The 18526-nt window shown below is 46.4% G+C and overlaps 1 protein-coding gene across 10 annotated transcripts in view; it reads left to right on the top strand.

Annotated features, from left to right (window-relative positions):
• LOC122618216 overlaps positions 1 to 18526 on the top strand; it is an 84516-nt gene that overhangs the window by 55795 nt on the left and 10195 nt on the right. For 6 of the 10 annotated variants that reach the window (XM_043794476.1, XM_043794467.1, XM_043794472.1 and 3 more), the window contains 13 exons: positions 600 to 786; positions 4719 to 4833; positions 6686 to 6837; positions 9769 to 9974; positions 12986 to 13156; positions 14247 to 14441; positions 14507 to 14615; positions 16592 to 16771; positions 16843 to 16980; positions 17079 to 17236; positions 17304 to 17681; positions 17775 to 18003; positions 18113 to 18413. In XM_043794476.1, coding sequence (XP_043650411.1) covers positions 600 to 786; positions 4719 to 4833; positions 6686 to 6837; positions 9769 to 9974; positions 12986 to 13156; positions 14247 to 14441; positions 14507 to 14615; positions 16592 to 16771; positions 16843 to 16980; positions 17079 to 17236; positions 17304 to 17681; positions 17775 to 18003; positions 18113 to 18413 — 2519 coding nt within the window. The remainder of the gene's footprint in view (positions 1 to 599; positions 787 to 4718; positions 4834 to 6685; positions 6838 to 9768; positions 9975 to 12985; positions 13157 to 14246; positions 14442 to 14506; positions 14616 to 16591; positions 16772 to 16842; positions 16981 to 17078; positions 17237 to 17303; positions 17682 to 17774; positions 18004 to 18112; positions 18414 to 18526) is intronic. The other 4 variants (XM_043794471.1, XM_043794473.1, XM_043794466.1 and 1 more) reach the window with 2 other exon arrangements.

Here is an 18526-nt window from a genome sequence, read left to right as displayed (position 1 = left end):
CTTTTCCCCTTCAGTTGGCACACGATTAGTCTAGGTGAGACTTTAGCCAGCTGCCAAGTCAGCCGCTAGCTGAAAACTTTCGACCCTCTGCCTCCGACGACCCTCAACATTCCGAAATCTGAACTTCGACCTCAACAACAAGCTAGTAAATATTGGCCCAGCCAGCCAGGCCAATTGGCAAATGGCAAAAATGTGCAACTGCAACTGCAAATGGAGTTCGAATGAGAATGCGAGTGAGTTTGGGTTTTGGGTTTGGGGTTCGGGGGTGGCAACTTTGGTGGGCTTGATAAAAAGTTCCTTTCGCCGTTGGCAGTTCAATAAATTTCGACAACAACTTGAGCAACTCCCAGTAACTCCCAGTAACTCCACTCAATCAATTTCTGCCCCTGCCCCACAATGATTGCTTAAACTCGGCTAATTTGGCACTTAACTAGCGCACTCAAACTCACTTCCCATCGATGTGTCCTTCTGCAAGCGAAGTAAATTATAAGCCAAATTACACAGATATTTTAAGGATGCATATGTCAAGCAAACACAATCAAACAATAATTCATACTACATAAAATATTAATTAGTTGCCACATATCCCTTATCCACAGCTACATAATCACGAGTTCGTGGAGGTCTGCATGAAGATCCTGTACCAGGTGGAGCTGCAGCGCACGACTCTGGAGCAGATGTGGGGCTTCTCCGTGGAGGCGGAGCTGATCGAGAATGCGGAACGCCAGGACGAGCTCTGCTGCTACGTGAGTCGCGTGGAGGACAAGAGTGTGGCCATGCACAATGGTGAGTACAAAAGAAGTGGAGGAATTCTTTGCCTTTGAGTTCATCATCCAGGCGACATGACAGAACGAAAATGGGTTTTGACACAAATCGCATTCAGGCGATGAAATCGTGCATTTAATTTATGCCATTGAGGTGACGCAGCGGTACGCAAGGAAATGAAATAGAGTCTTTGTCTTCGTCTCCAAGGATTGGTGGCTCCATTCTCCACTCACCAGCCTGGAGCATCCAGTCCACTTTACTCTACTACTCAACTGGCGCCCCGAGCGAAACAATGTGGCCCAATGTTGCCGAGCGAAATTATAAAGTGCCCAGGTAGTGGCCTCCCTCTGCCTTTTGCGCCTGCTCTTTTCTGTACATCCATGCTGCTGCTTTTATATTTAATGCTTTTCACTTTTATGTCATAAAAAAAAGAAAAGCGAGAGAAAAGTGAAGAGCACAAGACGAAACTTGAGCAAACTCACTTTGGTCTACAAGGGAGACCGAGTCGAGTCAAGTGGAGTTTGAGCCCGAAAAGAAAGAGGAGCAGCAGGACGGGGATCCGGTGGAGCAGGAGGAGCGAGAGGAGTTCCTGGGGGCGTGCAATGCGAAAAGTCAACTGTCAGCGCTTGTTCCACCTGGTGAATGGGTGGGTGGTGAGGTGGGTAGGTGGCCAGGTGGTTTGACGACGACGATGATGGTGATGAGCAGCGCACTCGAAATGTTTGCCAGGTGTGGGCGACGGTTTACTTCTGCTGCGGCAACGGCGGCTTCCAGGTCCTTAAAGGGGTTTTCCTCGAGTAAGCCGTCTCAGCATCCAGCATCCAGCAGCCAAGATCCCCCCCTTACACCCGCTCAACGTCCTGTTGTTTTTCTATCACTTAAAATCAACTTAAGTTGGCATTTGCATTTGCCGGGAACGGGAACGGGAACGTCGACGACGATGCCGACGACAACGCGCCATGGAGTCAAGTGGATGTAGTCGAAATGCCACTAGAACAGCGCCTTAAATTATGGAACTGACAGGCAGAGCCACCCTTAACCCAACACCCTCCTTTTCCCCAGTTTCCCCCGTTGGTGCAACCACCAGGTGGGAAAACTGCAGTGCTGCACTTGGCAAAGTGATGAACCGAAAGAACATTTCATGCTGCAGTAACAGCAGAAAACTCATTAAGCACGTCGAGTGCGAGTGGCGCTCATTTGGTTGGTTTTTGAAGGCGACAACGAATCAAAAAATCCCTGCAACAATGCGCATGAAATTCCCCGGAAGGAGTGCCTCCGTACTAAAAACAAAAAAAAAACGAAAAAAAAACCAACCACAGGGGGTGAAAAGTTGGACTGCAAGCCAAAACAGAAGAAAAACGGCAGGAGAAAAATAGAAGTGGGGAAGAAGTTGTGCTAATGAGTTTTACGATTGAGCAAATGTTGCATTCGTTGGCAGGGAAATGCAGGAAGCCTTAGCTTAATTAAATTACGGCGAATTGGCACTGAAGTAGTTATAACATTGATCTTATTGCATTAGCCCGAGTTAATGGGTCAATTAGGTAACTTCCTTTTAAAAACAATTACCTGCAAACATTACGTATACGACGGGTTGGGCATGCGAATTATTAGGATGGCCATGATATCCAGTTGATATACTAATGCGAAAATACCTTCGTTAGAGGAATTAAACTGCTAATATCAAATATCAGTTTTGTACACAAACTCAGTTTAGTACCATGCATATTCTGGCATATTCTGGCCGGATTCATGGATAAAGCTTCTATTGGTTTCTGACTCCCCAGTATCAATAGCATATACATACGATATACCCATCCATGCTGATTGCCTGGCTTTGCCGGCATTTGGCCACAAATATTGCGTATACAATGTGTTGAGCTTTAAGTGCGGCTTTAAGCCCTCTACCGTCAGCGTTATCTGGCCAGCTTTCTGCGGGAATATCCCCCACTCATTGTAGTGGCGTGTGTATGCATAAATTAAGGACTCAGGACTCGGGACTCAGGACTCGCATTTACATTTGCAAAACGCAAAACGCAATAGGAAACTTTTTGCCCCCAAAAAACCTCCTGCGCCCCCTCCCTTCCTTTTTCGCCACTAAACGGAGATGATTGAAGGACTAGGAGCGTGAGCGGGGGCACAATTGAATTTAATGGCTATTAGCATGTCGAAAGACACAACTCTTAAGCAGCAACCGCAAAACAAAGCTCGGACAAAGCTGGAAGACAGCATTTACGACCGAATTGCACAAAAGTTCGCAATTCACCCCAATGAAGCTCACCCCCCTTCATCCAGCGAGCCAAACAAAAACAAATCCTGACCGCAGCTTTCAAATGCAAATGTGGCTGGGGAGCGGAAAATTCTGGCCACTTTTGCCGGGCTAATTGTAAAATCGTAACGAACTGCGAGGAAATGCGGTGGCCTGATGAAGATGCCAGCTTTTTGGGGAAATAGCTAAGGAAGTAATCCAGCATCGTCTGCTTTAAGCACAGATCTTAAATTCTTTGGTCTTGGTCTTGATGTAGCCATGCAACAGCAGTTTGCAACTGCATCTTATTGCCGTCTTCATCTTCATCTGGGGTGCAAAAAGTTCGGCACTTCTGGAGTGGCGCAACTTTGGCGGCGAAACAAGCGTGGCAAAGCATTTGGCAAACATGGAATAACAATTTGCTCAGGCTTCGCCTTCTTTCGGGCCAGGCCAACTGGAAAACAGCAAGCGAACGTGTTGACAACGCATATGCCGGGCCTGGCCAAATCGTGGCAAAAAGTAGATCTAGGGGAATAAGGCAGCGTTCAGTGCCACCACAATATAAATAAAATTTGTCTTTCTCCTACAGCCAGAAATAATCCCCCGGATAAAGTAGAGAACGACACTTGCACATAGGAGTATGTGCATTTTATATGGTAAATCGCATGTGTCATGCCTCTGCCAGCATTAAGATGTAAAAATCCGTTTAAATTGTAACAAATGCATGGGGGACAAACTCCCGTTTCCGCCCGAGAGAAAACATAGGTGAAGTAAGGAAGCCCAGACGATGGTGTGGCATAGGTAAAATATTGCCACAAGGCGGGCTCCGAACACATATATGTACATGTATCTGTCTATCTATCGAACTTTTGCCTTAAGAAAATGTTGCTCCTGCTGCACCAACAATGATAAGCGACACTGGTAGCATGCAACTGCAGGCAACTGAATGCATGTCGTCAACAGGAAGAAGGGGGTGGTAAAAGGGGGGTAAGACAGGTCGAGGCAGGCAACAAGGAATAACCAACGTCATGGCTAGAATAAATGCTGGAGAAAACACACATGATAGACGAGTCATGCAGACAAAGTAGAAAATGCTAACGAACGCAGCGCAGATATAGAGAGGTGCACGGAAAGAAAAAACTACCATAAATGAATGATATTAGATTTAAAGATCTTATATAATAAGATAGGATATGAACAAAATAGGAATTTTTCTGTAGTAAATGTTGGCTCAGTGCACAGATGGCGCTGGGATAACGTGGCGTATGAACAATGCAAGAAACCACAATGCTCTTGTTGTTATTGTTTTACGAGCATTGAAGCTGCAGCAGCAGCAGCAGTTGCAGTTGCAGTTGCAGATGCAGCAGTAGCAGCACCAGCAGCTGAAGACATTCCGCTTATCGTTCGTTACATAAAAGATGTCAGTGGTCCACAGGAGCCGCACAATTGTCAGACATTGATTCCACACCCATATAACATCCTTGATTGCTAGGCAGCATTAGAACCGCCCCCCAAACAGCACATAACCCATTGTCTAAGCTGCAGGGAATGGAGACTTGGACTGGGAACTGGGACTGAAAAATAACAATGACCGTGGCAAAAAAAAACAAAAAAAAAAAGAACTCAACCCACATAGATATGTGCAACAATATGTGTATAGATAGGTTTGTATAATATCCAACGACTAACGCTGTTCCACCAATTGCAGGCATTATCAAAGGAGACGAAATAATGGTCATCAATGGCGCAATTGTGTCCGATCTAGATATGATGTACTTGGAGAGCGTCCTGCAAGAGGAACAATCGCTCAGCATGATGATGCGGTAAGTTATGACAGCCACAGCCACAGCCACAGAGCATCATTGTTCTTGTTTATGGCCTGCTTAACATCTGTTTCGATGTTTCGCTCGGACCTCAATAGCCCGGCGATAAAGTATACGCCGTGTGGGCCGTGTGGGCCGTGTGGTCCGCTCCCCATGTGGGCCATTGTTTAAATTTCAGTTACACGGATTAATTAACTATTTTAGTCACCCGACCAGGCCAGACTGTCAATTAGCTTTAGGGCGCCCTGTGACAGCGTAATGCAATATCTCGGCCATTGTTCCACCATTGTTTGGACATTTTGTGTTCATTTCCTAGTTGATATGGCTCATAACGTTGAAGGAATATCGCCTGACTGACACATTTCACTTGATTTCATTGCGATATTGCGGACCAAAAAAGGAAAACTTCATTAATGTCCAGTGCGCCAGCTTGAAAACAAATTTGTATAAAAACCAAAACCTGCAGCAGCAGCAGCAGCTGATGCTTGTTAATTAAAAACATTTTGTGCACAGCTTTCTAACTCTGACATCACTCAGCCAACTGGCCACAAGCCACATCAAATTCACACACACCCCAGAATGTCAACAATCGACAAGCTTTGCCAATTTTTGATGATGTTACACCATAAGAAGTTTTTCAGCCAAAAGAGCAGAATACAACGAAAAAAAACATGGGGAACTAAACCAATGGCAGAAATTGTTTCGCAACAAATCGGAAAAAATGTGAAAAAGAAAGTGAAGGGGAGCAAAAAATAGGAACTAGATGTTTGAACCGAAAAATGTTTCATGTACATTCTCGAACCATTTTTGGTTTATAGTTTTTCAGCAAAGTCAACAACAAGTTCAAGCCGCAGCTGGTAAATGTGGTGTGTAGAGGGAAGACGGGGTGCCGGGGTGCAGGGTGAAAGAAAAACGTTTGGAAAACGGGGAAAATTTGGGGGAGACAAGCCGTAACCCAAACACGTTGCCACTTCACGTTCTCTTGCTTGCCATGCAGTTAAAACGTGGTCGGTGGGCACCCTTGGTTCCGTTTGGTGCCGTTTGGTTCCGTTCCGTTGACCAGTCCACCACCCAACTCCATCCGATTTTCCGAAACCTCGTCCCAATCTACGAAAACACAGGCCCCATCCACACTGCATCACCTTTCGGGCGGGCCGAACGGCATTTTGATAGCCTAATTAGCTTCTCTTTATGGCAAACGAAAACAGAAAAGCTTTTGTGCTAAGCGTTTGTGGAGCCAAATGCGCCCGTTTCTGCCTGTGCCGTGACCCCTGACCCCTGTCCCCCGACTCCCAGTCAGCCGGTCGTCCATTCAAATTATGCACGTTGGAAGCATTTTCCGCATCTTTTGCTAATTTCGCGCACTGACACAGAAAAAGGTCACGGCAGTCCGCAGTCCGTAGTCGCTAGTCGGTAGTCCGGAATCCATTCCAGGTGTCGCTACACGTTCATTTGTTTGGATTTGTCAGGAGGGTCACCAACGGGAATTATGCAAATACTACACGGCACAAAATGGGTTTCTTAAATGCTCAAGAAAGCGATATACAAATAGCATATTTTAACCAATTTTAAACTAAATCAGTCAAGTTTGTAGCATGCCATTTACACTTTAAGACCGCAACTATTTTGCAGCGTGTTCGAGATACAATCACATTTTTAAAATATATTTTTTCTTCTCACATAATTTACATCATAATTAATACGGCTGTCATGGGAATACGCACATGTGTGGGGTTAAGCATTAACATTGGTTCCCTTATCAAGTGGGGTCAGCAAGGATAATTATGCAAATACCTGCTTCACCTGGCTAAAGTCTGCACTTTTTCTACCCATTGCCATTCTCCATCCGCAGGTCCTCGCGCACTGAGCCACCAGATCTAGTGGGGATCATGAGGGTTACGGATGATATGATTGACTCGCTGGTTTGTCCGCCGCCGCCAACAGATCCGCCGGTGATGAGCGAGGAGATGATAACTGGACTGATTGTTCCGGCCCCCGGTTGGAGTAAGTACCACCCAATTCCCAATTCCCAAATCCCCAATACCCGATTCCCAAATCCCGATGCGCAAAGGCCCAGTGGCCAATGCACCCATGCAAAACCGAAAGAATTCTACCCCGGTTAACCTCGAAATTGTTGTGTGCGATTTCGGCCGCTTTTCAACATTTAAGCTGGAAAAATGAAGAGAGGGATGTGCGGTTTAAAGGGGGTGGGGGAGTGATGCAAGCCATAGGCAGCATTCATCAGCCACTCGTGCAACAAAAGCATACTAATCACGGCTATGGTTGCAGTTCCGTGTCCGTATCCGTATGTACGGCTAGGGGTCCGGTTTTACGAGCCTTGACGTTGAGGTGCGTCGTCCCTATATTCCTGCCTCTCTTTATCCTTTATCCCTGAATACCTACATATATGCATGTGCGAGTGTGTGGGTGTGTAGTGTGTGTGTGTGTGGCAGGAAACGAAAAAGCGCATTTCCGGGCATGCATGCGAATTTGTAAAGTTCATTAAAGTAATTTATATTTCATTTTTTTTTTTGTAAGCTGAGTTGCATTAAATGCTGGCTCTAGACAACGACTAGTGAAAGAGATGGCACGAGAGTGTGCGAAAGAGAGAGGCATTGAGTGTGGGTGTACAACATGTACAACAACAATTACATCAATAAGTAAAGAGGGAACGAGAGGCGTGTGCATGTGTGTGTGTGTGTGTGTCGTTTCGCAACAACCAACTACATAATTACAGGATTACAAACTGCAGCATACATTCGAGCGCTCACACACACACACACGCGCACGCACGCACACACACACGCTGCGCTGCACTCAAAAAGCCGAAGTGGCTAAGAACACAAAACAATTAAAGCCAACAAACGCAGCAGCGGCAAACAACAACAACCACAACAACAGCAGCAACAGCGGCACACAAAATGAAACTTTTTTGTTGCGGCAAACAATTAAAAGGCACAGAACGAACACTAAAAAAAGAATTAAAATAAAAAATATAACAACAAAACAACAAAAATTGTAGCAGAAATTAAACGACTCTCTTTATACGAACGCATATGTGAGTGTGTGTGTGTGTGTGTTGGTGTGCGCGTATTAATATTTATTTCTGCATTTTTATTTTTTTGTTGACACACATCCTGGTATCCTGGTGGCTAAAAAAGTTTGCCGAAGAAGAGAAGGGTATTTAAAGGCACAATAAAAGGCACAAAAGCGAAGTAACTGATTACAGGGAGCAGATCCCACATTTTTTTCCAAAGCCACCAATTTTCAATTAAATTTGCTCTTCATAAGTAAAAAAACGAATTTATTGATACCTTGGCTGCCATCAAACCAATTAGTTGTATCAAATTGCGAAAAGTTGGGCCAGCCAAGTTAAGCCAGCGAAAAAAGAGTCGGATTTCCTTGAAAAACTTCGCAAACATTCAAGGGATCATTAACCCCCAGGAAACTATGCAGGACTTGTGCCAAGTTGTTTAGTATCCTGGCACATACAACAAAAACAACTAAAAAAAAAAAAGTAACCGGAAGAAAAACAAAAAACTGGCCCAACTTGAGAGCTCCTCGAGCGTATCTTCCTGCCATAAACAACGGCAAGTCTTACTTTATTTAAAGCCACTAAAACTGGCCAAGTTATTTGCCATCGACAAATTCGGCTTGGCACGTCCACGAGTTATTAGCTCCTGGCTTCTGCCAGGACCCTAGAAAAGCCCTACAACCAGGACTACGTGCAGCTTGCAAAAGGAGACCGCAAACTGAAATTTATAAGACGGCAATTTCCAATAACTACCCACACACACTCACACATTCGCACACTCACGCATGCAGTGTGTGTGTGTGGTGTCAAATTTTAGGGAAAAATGCTCATAAAATTTGTTGCCAGCAAATTTGCATGCAGAAGGGCCAAGACAACAGGATAGTCGACACCAGGACACCAAGGCGGTGTCTTCAAGGACATGATAGTTAAACGCTTCCCGAGTGCCGGCAAAACTACTGCTACTACATGCCACAAATGCACGCAAGAAAAATATGCCAAACTACACTGTACTTTGACTTTGTTCTATTAAAAAATGTAGCTTTCTCAATTGAAATATGATCTCTGAGTGAACTTTTAAAGATGTAATATTTTGAACTTAATTCCGCAAGACATCACATGTTCATTTAAGGATCTAAACTTTTGAACTCTCGAGATTGCGAACTTTCTTGGTAATTTCTTTCTTGCCAGCCAACTTAATATTTAAAAAGTTTATGCAACTTTCGGGCTGCTCACAACAATATAGTACTACAGTATTTGCGGTCCAGCTGCTTCTTTGCTAGATCTTGGGCCAATAAACTGCCTCGAAGAAATGGCCGTTTCTATGTTTTAAGATTAAATATTCCTAAAATAGTTGCGGTTTCTTTTTTGGCAAGTGCAAGTGAGTTTCTCTGCGAGTTGGCCTCATATGTATGGGCCATAAATTTTTTTCGGTTAAGAGCGCTGCTCTCGCTGTCTCTTTCCCGCCGCCTGTGTCCTTCTCTTTCCGCCGTTAGTGTGTGAACGCTGTGGCAAACACATTGCAGCAATAATCATTACAGCTTGTTGTTGCTGCTGGCTGTTTTTTGTCGTTATTACTTTCGGCTTTGAGGCAGCGTAAAAAACCGACGGGGCAAGGAGGCAAAGGAAGGCTGGAAGGCGGGGTGGAAAGAAGGGTGAGGGCGTGCCATTTTCGCCAGTATTAAAATTCCTTCGTTCGCCTTTTTTACTGCACAAACATGGAATTTAAAATTAACAAGCGACAAATAACCGAAAAAACGAGCATTTAATCGATATTCTCCAGGCGCCTGTTAAACACACACACACACACTCAACTAATTGCGAGGCAGGCCAAAACTAATAATAATAAAAGTAGTAATAATACTTAATCACAACATTCGCTTATCTCCCCATGCAATTTTCAGATGGCACTAGCAAGGATTTGTACTCGCCGGAGGCGGAAAGCTCGCCGGCCACCTCCTTTGTGGATCCTGCCGCAATGGCCGCCCAGCTGGCGGTGGGCGGCATGGGCGGCGTGGGAGGCGTGGTCGTGGGCGGACTGGGCGTGGCCAAGCCAACGTCGCGTACGAGCAGCTTTGAGATTGAGAACCTGCTAAAGACCGCGGAGCAAGTAAGTGCATCGCCCGAAACACGTTGGTATGATCAGGAGGAAGGTGGAGGGAGGTCGGAGGCACAAGGCAGGAGGATGACCTCCTGAAGCTGGAAAACCGGGAATGGGGACAACCAAACGCAAACACAACTCCGCACCTACCTCCCTCCCTCCCTCCCTCAATCTCTCTCAATCTCCCCCTATCGTTTGTTCGACCCCCCATGACCCCCAGCACGGCTCCAAAATCCCACCCCTTTTAGTATGTATTTACCCCCCCGACTTGTCCCACAGGAACCTGCCACTTGGAAGGCAAATCAAATTGCTTTGAACTCGCAAAGCGGAAACGGAAACTATTAAAACGAGCGCCAAACACGACATTCAGTGGGTGGGTGGCGTTTGTATGTGTGGGTGTGGGTGGGGGTGGGGGTGGGGGTTTGGGTGTAGGTTTGGTTGTGGGCGGACTATATGAATGGGTTGTATACTGTAGTTGATGTGGCGTGGCTTTCGGAAGGCCGACTTCCTCCATTCCCCCAATGAGCACTTGTGATTGAAATGTGCACAAATTGAAATTTGCACAAAAAGATGTGGCAAGAAACACTCGTAGCAGGAAGCGAGATCTCCGAGAGCTCTATGCCCCAGGGCGTGTCTCGACACATCTCAAGATGTCATGGCAAATTTGGCCTATTGGGTCGCCACTGCCGCCAAGAGGACGAGATCCTTCGGCGCGGCGCCGCTTCCTTCTCCTCCAGACAGCGAACAATAAACGTCACGGATAGCAATGTGCCTGGCATAAAAATATCAAGGATATCTATATATATATGCAGGACAACAGATATGCCTACAGAGAAAGAAACAGCTACCAAGATAGCCTGCTAAAAATTATAAAAATTATAATGAAACATTGCAGCTTTATTTCAAATCAAAAGTCTATATGCTTTGAGTATCTGATGGCGAGTTAGGCACATTGCATATTATCTTAATATGTTCCCTATCGTAATGAGTATATTTTTTTTCAGTGGGTGGCCAGACGAAGGGGTTGAGACAGGGGGCGCGACGGGACAGATAGAACAACAAGCAAAGATGCCACAGAATGCACTTTGTTTTCTGGATATGCTTTCCCCAAGTGTGCTCGAAACTGGCAGAAACCCACTTCATTTAATGATACTTGAACACTGTGACACACAAACACACTGAGGGGAGCCAAAAGCGGTTGAGGGCGAAGGGCTTTGTGGGGCGGGAGGGGGTGGAGGTTGTGGTGTTGTGTTATATAAGGAATCCTTTTAATTCAAGTTGACATTTCGCACAGGACGAAACGAAGAGGCTGGGCGCAAAATTCAAGACATTTTCAAATTTTTCATCTTTGGGCCAGGCCAGCGGCAACAATGTGGGTACTCAGCGCCAGAAGCTGCCGCAGATGTTGCCACTGTTGTTGCACCTGTTTCACCTGCTGTACGCCCAGCCCCACCCACCCACTTCATTTTTTTCTTTTTGCTGCCCCCTTGTCTGCCGTTTTGGCTTTTGGGTCGGCGTCGCTTATGCAAATCAGAAGCGCAGCTCAGCTCAGCTCGGCACCAGAATGCAGAACAATAAAACAGTTGAAAGTAGACAAGAACAAGCTGCAACAGCCAAGGGAACCAAGGCGGAAAGAGAGCGGCATAGGGCTGAGGAAAGAGAGGGCACTAACAATACACAAAGTGCAACTGCATAAAAGTGAAACGTCTCCACAATGCTGGGCAACAACAGCGCCAAACAATGACAACTGCAATTGCAGCAGGTCAGAAAGAGACGGAATCGGGGCAAGGGAAAGGGACGGCGCTAAGGCCTAGTGATGACAACGTGACAAATGGATTTTGCGGCAAGATTTAAAATGCAGATATTCTGCTTAATAATTAACCTAAAACAAGCGAAGGTCCTTGGAAAATATCAATAATTAATCAATGAAATTTAAAGTTCCATTTCTGTTATATACTTTTACATACTTGGTTTTATAAGGCAGTACTTAAATTGTAATCCTTTTTTCCTGTAACTATTTTTATTCTAGTATCCTTTGCTCTGCAAGTTCAAAACCTTTTTTGAGGTTTGAGTCCTGTTTGTTTAGGTATTTACAATGCAAATTCATTTGCATCGCTCCCTCTGCTAAGTCAATTTATCAGGAATGCTCCATTTAACACTTTTTTTCTCTTTCCCTGACAAAGACACAAGTAGGTGCGCCAGAAGAGCTAAGCAAATAGGAGAAAAATCAAGAGAAAGCGACGAAGAAAGTCTCTGCCGCCACTAAGTCTTAATGCAAAAGTAGGGGTTTTTCATGTGGGTATATGGCATATAGCATATGGGATGGGGCAAAGGACATGTCCGTATGTATTTTGTGTATGTCAACCGTCAAGCGTCAACTGTCAGTGCCAAATGTGCTTGTAACCGCAAACACACAGAGAAAGGACGAAGGTTGTGGGTGGCACGGCCACCAGATAGTTACTATCCGGGATGGGAGGTGGTTGGGGGGCTTAAGATCGAGACCCACAAACACTTTGGCCGCAACACCAACAACGCGCACACCCTTGGAGGACAAAGAACAAAACACCAACAACTCGGACAAGGACGTGACAGTCATTTAGAACCGCAGCTGTCTCTGTGTCTCCTTAAAGTGGCCGCGGGCTTGCTGCCACGCCCAAAACCCCAGTCGCAAAACCCCTTTGAATATCCCATCCATTTGGCACCCCCACCCCACCGAGTAGATTCCACCCCCTTGGTGTTATAAACTATCACTATTCTTGTCTATCTTTGTCATGGCTAACTTCATTTTTGTTTATTGTCATTTATTTGGTGTCTCCTTTTCACGCGCTCGCATCTCTTTTCGTTCTGTTCTTCCTTTGGGTTTGTTCCTCCTCATCATGCAACAATCAACACAACACCAAAATAACAACCCAACTCAACAACAACTCAACAACAATTCAACAACAACTCAACAACAACAACCACACAACACCACTGTTACAACAACTACAACTTGAACCTGACCTGTGAACCGTGTTAAGGTTACCGGATTTTGTCGTTCACCCCAGGAAACACGGAAATCGAGCCCAACCGGCTCGGTCACCTCATCGGTGTCGACCACGGCATTAACACCATCACGCCAGCTGACCGATGCGGAGAAGCTGCGCAAAGTCGTCATGGAGCTGGTGGACACGGAACGCACCTATGTGAAGGTAAGTCTACACAGCGAAAAAATACATATAATATCGCCAAGATACGAAAGCAAAAAAGTGTCTAAAAGTATGCTGTTTTTGGACTGCTTTTACAAATATAATATCGAATTGGCTAATCAAAATAGGAATACTGCTCAGTTTTATTTTAAGCTAAACAGTTTATATAGCTCTCAAAGCTTAAACAAGTTTGAAAAGATATGTATCTGTACAATTTTTATTTGATTTTCATAATTGCTGCTTAGCATAGCGAAATATTCCTGATCCCATCTGTAAAGCACTTTTGTTTGCTCAGTGTGCCCAGCTCCAACTTAAATGCAAATCCCGGAATCGACCACACCGACCCGTGTGTTCATAAGGAAGGGGTGGGGGCGGCAAAAAAGTTCGCCTGCAATTAAAAATGCAAATTTTAATCCTTTAACTGTGTCGCTCGGCTTCTGTTTGGGTTTCTCCATTCCGCTTCCACTTCTGTTCCAATCCCAAACTCCTTGCCAGTTGGCCAGAGTTTGCTTTAAGCCAGCTTCGCGTCTGGTTTGCGCTGGTCTGGGCTAGGAAGTATACAAATAATTATTATAATTTAGAAATTATGTAAAGCGCCGCTGCGGCAACGGCGATGGCGAAGGCTCCGGGTCTTATCTGTGGCGAGCGACCAGACTGCTGCCCCGCCCACAGGCCGCTCCGCCCTACCGCCCAACCGCCCACCGCACCGCCCGCTGCCCGCTGCCCGGAAGTATTGTTCCAAATGAAAGCGCGCGCCTGTGGCTATGCTACAGTATTGCTCCGCTCTTTTTTGTTTCATGTTTCGTGCCAGTTGGCAAAACTAAAAAGTTTCCTCCAACCAAGCATAACTGCTGGCCAACTCCGCCGGGAATTGTTGTGGCCAAAAAGGGCGGTGTGGTAGCCATGCGGCACAGTGGCAGTGGCAGTGGCAAAGGCGCGGAGCCGTCGCCGGTCGTTGATTTTTTAATTTAATTTATGCATTTTCACCATTCCCTCCCTAAAAAGCGAAAAAGAGGAAGTACTTCCTACCTTAATTTCGGTATTATCATTTGTTGGCTTTATTGAACCGTCCGCCTCTCGATTCACGTTGCAGCACCTGAACAATCTGCTGGAGCACTATCTGGAGCCCATGAAACGCGAGACATTCCTCTCCAATGCCGAGATCAACGCTCTGTTCGGCAACATACACGAGATCGTCACATTCCAGCGCCAGTTCCTGCAGAATCTGGAGGAGTCCTTGGACCTGGAGCCGGAATTCAACAAGTTCGAGCACTGCGGCCAGTTCAGAGTGCGTTTCCCAAATGGTAATTTATGTGTTGCACCCAAGTAATGGCATTTCATTGCGATTCGCAGAATGTGCTCTTTGCGATTGGCTCGGCCTTCCTGTACTACGTCAACCACTTCAAGCTCTACTCCTCGTTCTGTGCCAGTCACAGCAAGGCGCAGAAAGTCCTGCATCCGAGTGAGTATTCCCCCATAGAATTCAACATTACCCGGAATCACACAGTCGCAATTCCTCGGACAAATCAAACTCGCCGAGTATGAAAATTCATTTACATACATCAGCAGGGCGATAGTCGTCGGGAATAAAATATAAATGCAAAGGAAGGCGGTCACAAGATGCAGGGAAATGTTGGGAAAATTAAATTACAACTTTTATTAGCCACATCAGAAGATGTGTATTTGCATATTACAAGATTGAAAGTGAAAGTGCCATTGAAATCTTTGAAAAATCCAATTAATATGCATTCTTGACCAGAAGTAACAATGTTAGTGTCAAGGGAATTTATTAGCATGTTATAAACTGAAACAATTGAGTAATTCAATTTGGTAAGGCCTTGTCAAATGGAAATGAAATGTAGAGATAGCTGCGGAAAAATCTGAAAAAGGCAAAAGTTTTTATTGATCAAATTAGCAAGTGCGCTACCCTCATGAAACGCACTGTATGTACATACATGTGTGTTTAGCCTTTTTCGCGCACACATAGTGTACGAACTATTGCAATCAGCGTCAAGCGTCAAAGTCTATTTGAGTTTCAGTTGAGCAAGAAACTTGTAAAAGTCAAATAACCGAAGCGAACCCATCCGAAACCCACAGAGCGAACAATTGGCAAACTATTCGCTTCAATTGTGCCACGCCCCCCTGCACGCCTCACGCCCACTTTAAAATGATTTGCAAGTTAAATGAATAATTACAACCGCAAATGCCAACGACGCCGGAGAAGGCGACAACCCCAAAGTGGAAACCGCAAACTGAAGGCAAACTCCCCGCCCAAAAAAGGGTGTGATGTGCTGGTGGTGGCAGCAGCAGTGGCAGCAGCAGCATATTCATATTCATGCCAAGGCAGCCAGTGGCAGCAGCAGCAGCAGTGGCAGCAGCGGCAACTGTCAAGTATCTTTTGTTAATTAAACTTGTAGAATTATGACACGCTTACAAATGGCGACCCAAAACTATGCCAGGGCTTCAGAACTTCTGTCCTTTGGGGCACGAAGAGTTATGGAGGAGGGGGGTTGTGAGGTAGTGAAACTTGGGTGCTCCACTTCCACTAAGCCCGCCTTGCAGTGAGCCGGATAAAAGGCTGCTGTGGCGCGACAACATGTCATAATTAAATTAGACTTAGTCTAAGCTTACCAAACACTCCAGCAAACAGATGGCTGGAAAGAGGGGAAGATGGAGAGAAGGGACATTGATTGTGGCCAGAATGAGGGGATGCGATGGGTTGGGATTTGCAGCTAATCAAATCGTTGGAGGTAAAAAATGTATGCGCAATATTTACAATCAATGAGGAAAGGCGGAAAGGCGGTAGTCAAGGTAACTGGGGGGGAGGGGGGTGGGGCAGCCCTGCAAGCATCATCCACTCGAGGGGATGGATGGTGCCATTGGGCCCGGCTGTTGCATGAAATTTTATGCAAAAAGTTGAAAGGATAATTAATTATAGCAAGAAGTGCACTTAAGTGCCTTCGTTACGTGCAAGAGCAGGAGAATCCTGTTGCGGATTGGAGGGCTGGATGGATGCAAACGAGGGGGGAGGGCTGGGGGGGAGTGGATGTCGGGCTGGCAGAAGGACATGCAGCCAACGACAGACGCTATTAGACGTAAATCTGCTCCAGCTGAAGCTGCATCTCCTGCTGCCTTTCCTGCTGCAGACAGGCTTTGACTTTGCCTTTATCAAAAGCTGCTCGGCTGACAATAAGAACAAGTTAATGACATTTTCTTGTCGACGTTCTGACGCTGTCATAGCCGCTGTAACTGCATATCCTTGTGCATCCTGCCACGGAACAATACCCCCTCACCCGTCCACCATTGACTCTAATGGGCCAACGTTGCAATTAATTACAACGACTCGAACGAGCGTCCATTGAAATCGAATCATTTGGCAAATGTCTCAATTTGCATTTCAATTTTTTACCCTTCGTTCTTCGTCCGCCATTCAAACAGACGAGGGCAATCACGCCCTGCAGGAGTTCCTCGCTGCCCGGAATCCCAAGCAGCAGCACAGCAGCACCCTGGAATCGTATCTGATCAAGCCCATTCAGCGCATCCTCAAGTATCCGTTGCTCCTGCAGCAAATGCGCAACCTCACCGACACCCGGGCCGATGAGCATGTGCATCTTTGTGGTATGTATCTGGCATATACCTACTATACATCCATTTGTGATATGTGTACTCATGGATTCCAAATCGAACAGAGGCGCTCAAGGGCATGGAAAAGGTGGCCGAGCACATCAACGAGATGCAGCGCATCCACGAGGAGTACGGTGCCATATTCGATCATTTGTTCCGGCAGCACCAGAAGTCCTGCAAACAGCCCATTGACCTGAGTCCAGGTAAAGAAATTGATAGCAACTTTTAGGAACCATACAAAGTTCTCTTGTATTTTTCTACTTACTTATATCCTACCTTTGCAATCTGCTATTATTTGTAGGAGATCTGCTGTACTATGGCGGAGTGGAATGGCTCAACATCTCGGACTTCCTGGGCAAGATTAAGAAGGGTCTGGAGCTACATGCCATGTGCTTTGTGTTCAAGTCGGCAGTGGTGTTCCTGTGCAAGGAGCGACTGCGTCAAAAGAAGAAGTTGATGGTAAGAAAGTAACCCACTAAATCATGCACAAATATTAACCCAATGTATGCTCATATAAAATTCACAGGGCGTTTCCAGCAAGAATGCCACCAATGAGGTCGAGATCATTCGCTACCAGGTGCTCATACCCGTTACCGAGGTGCAAGTGCGCGCCAGTTCGGCCAAGGACATGGACTCCCACTTCCTGTGGGAGCTCATCCATCTGCGTTCCCAGTTGCAGCGGCGCTCCGAGAAGGTCTACGTGCTGTCCAACAGCACCGCCGACTTCCGCAATGCCTTCCTGAAGACCATACGCCAGATCATCCGCGAGAGCGTCCGGAACATGTCAATTCCGATGAAGAACTTTGGCGGCAGCTCCGGCTCCGTCTCCGGCCACTCCTCGCAGGGCATGGGCAGCATGGGCTATGCGGGCAACTCCCAGACGCTGGAGCGTCCCAAGCAGCAAGTAAGTGATGCCAATACTTCGTAATTGTATAGATTTTTATGAAATTTTGTTTAAACATCCTCTAAAACATTACTATTCCATCCGGCTCCACAGATCACCATCGTTCACGGCTCGCATACACTGGGCAAGCCGAAGAAGAAGTCCGGCTCGCAGCGCCACTCGGCTGGCAACATCGACTACGACAATTTGTCGGGCAGCCAGGAGGCCGACGACCTGCCACCCAGTGTGGGCGTGGTCCACTACGCCTCCGCCCACGGCCACGGCCAGCAGATGCAGCCAACTGGATTCCGAGGTCGCAGCAAGACGGTGGGCGATGTTACAGGTGAGTTGATGTCCATTCCAGATGATTCCGCTTCTGTCGACAAGATTGCTAACAATGCATCATTGTTATCATCATTGACATCATTGACATCGCACGCCGTGCCATAAAGAAATCACCTGCTCTTCCCCAGAACCCCATCAGCAGCAGCAGCAGCAACATCAGCAGCAGCATCAGCAGCAACAACAGCAGCAGCTGATGCAGCAGGGGCACGCCCATGCCCACCCACATCCCCATCCGCATCCACGGGAGCCACCGCCGCCCCCGATCAGGCAGCCACATCTGCACCACCACAGCTCGGACATAGAACGGATCGATCCTGGAACGAAGTCGGAGGGCGAGGAGGACTCGCAGCAGGGCACAATCAGGCCCAAGGCCACACTGGGTCGAACGCCCAATCACCTGACGCTGAGGTGAGTCCGGCTAATCCTCCTACTTAACCCCTGCTAACTGGTGTTCTGCTGACTAACTGGATTTAGCCAATACCCCTAAAAAATGTAGGAAATTAAATAAATGCGTTTACTTT

The sequence above is a fragment of the Drosophila teissieri genome, chromosome 3L, assembly GCF_016746235.2.
Source record: "Drosophila teissieri strain GT53w chromosome 3L, Prin_Dtei_1.1, whole genome shotgun sequence".
Classification (NCBI taxonomy): Eukaryota; Metazoa; Arthropoda; class Insecta; order Diptera; family Drosophilidae; genus Drosophila; species Drosophila teissieri.
This window is presented reverse-complemented; position numbering and strand designations above follow the sequence as displayed.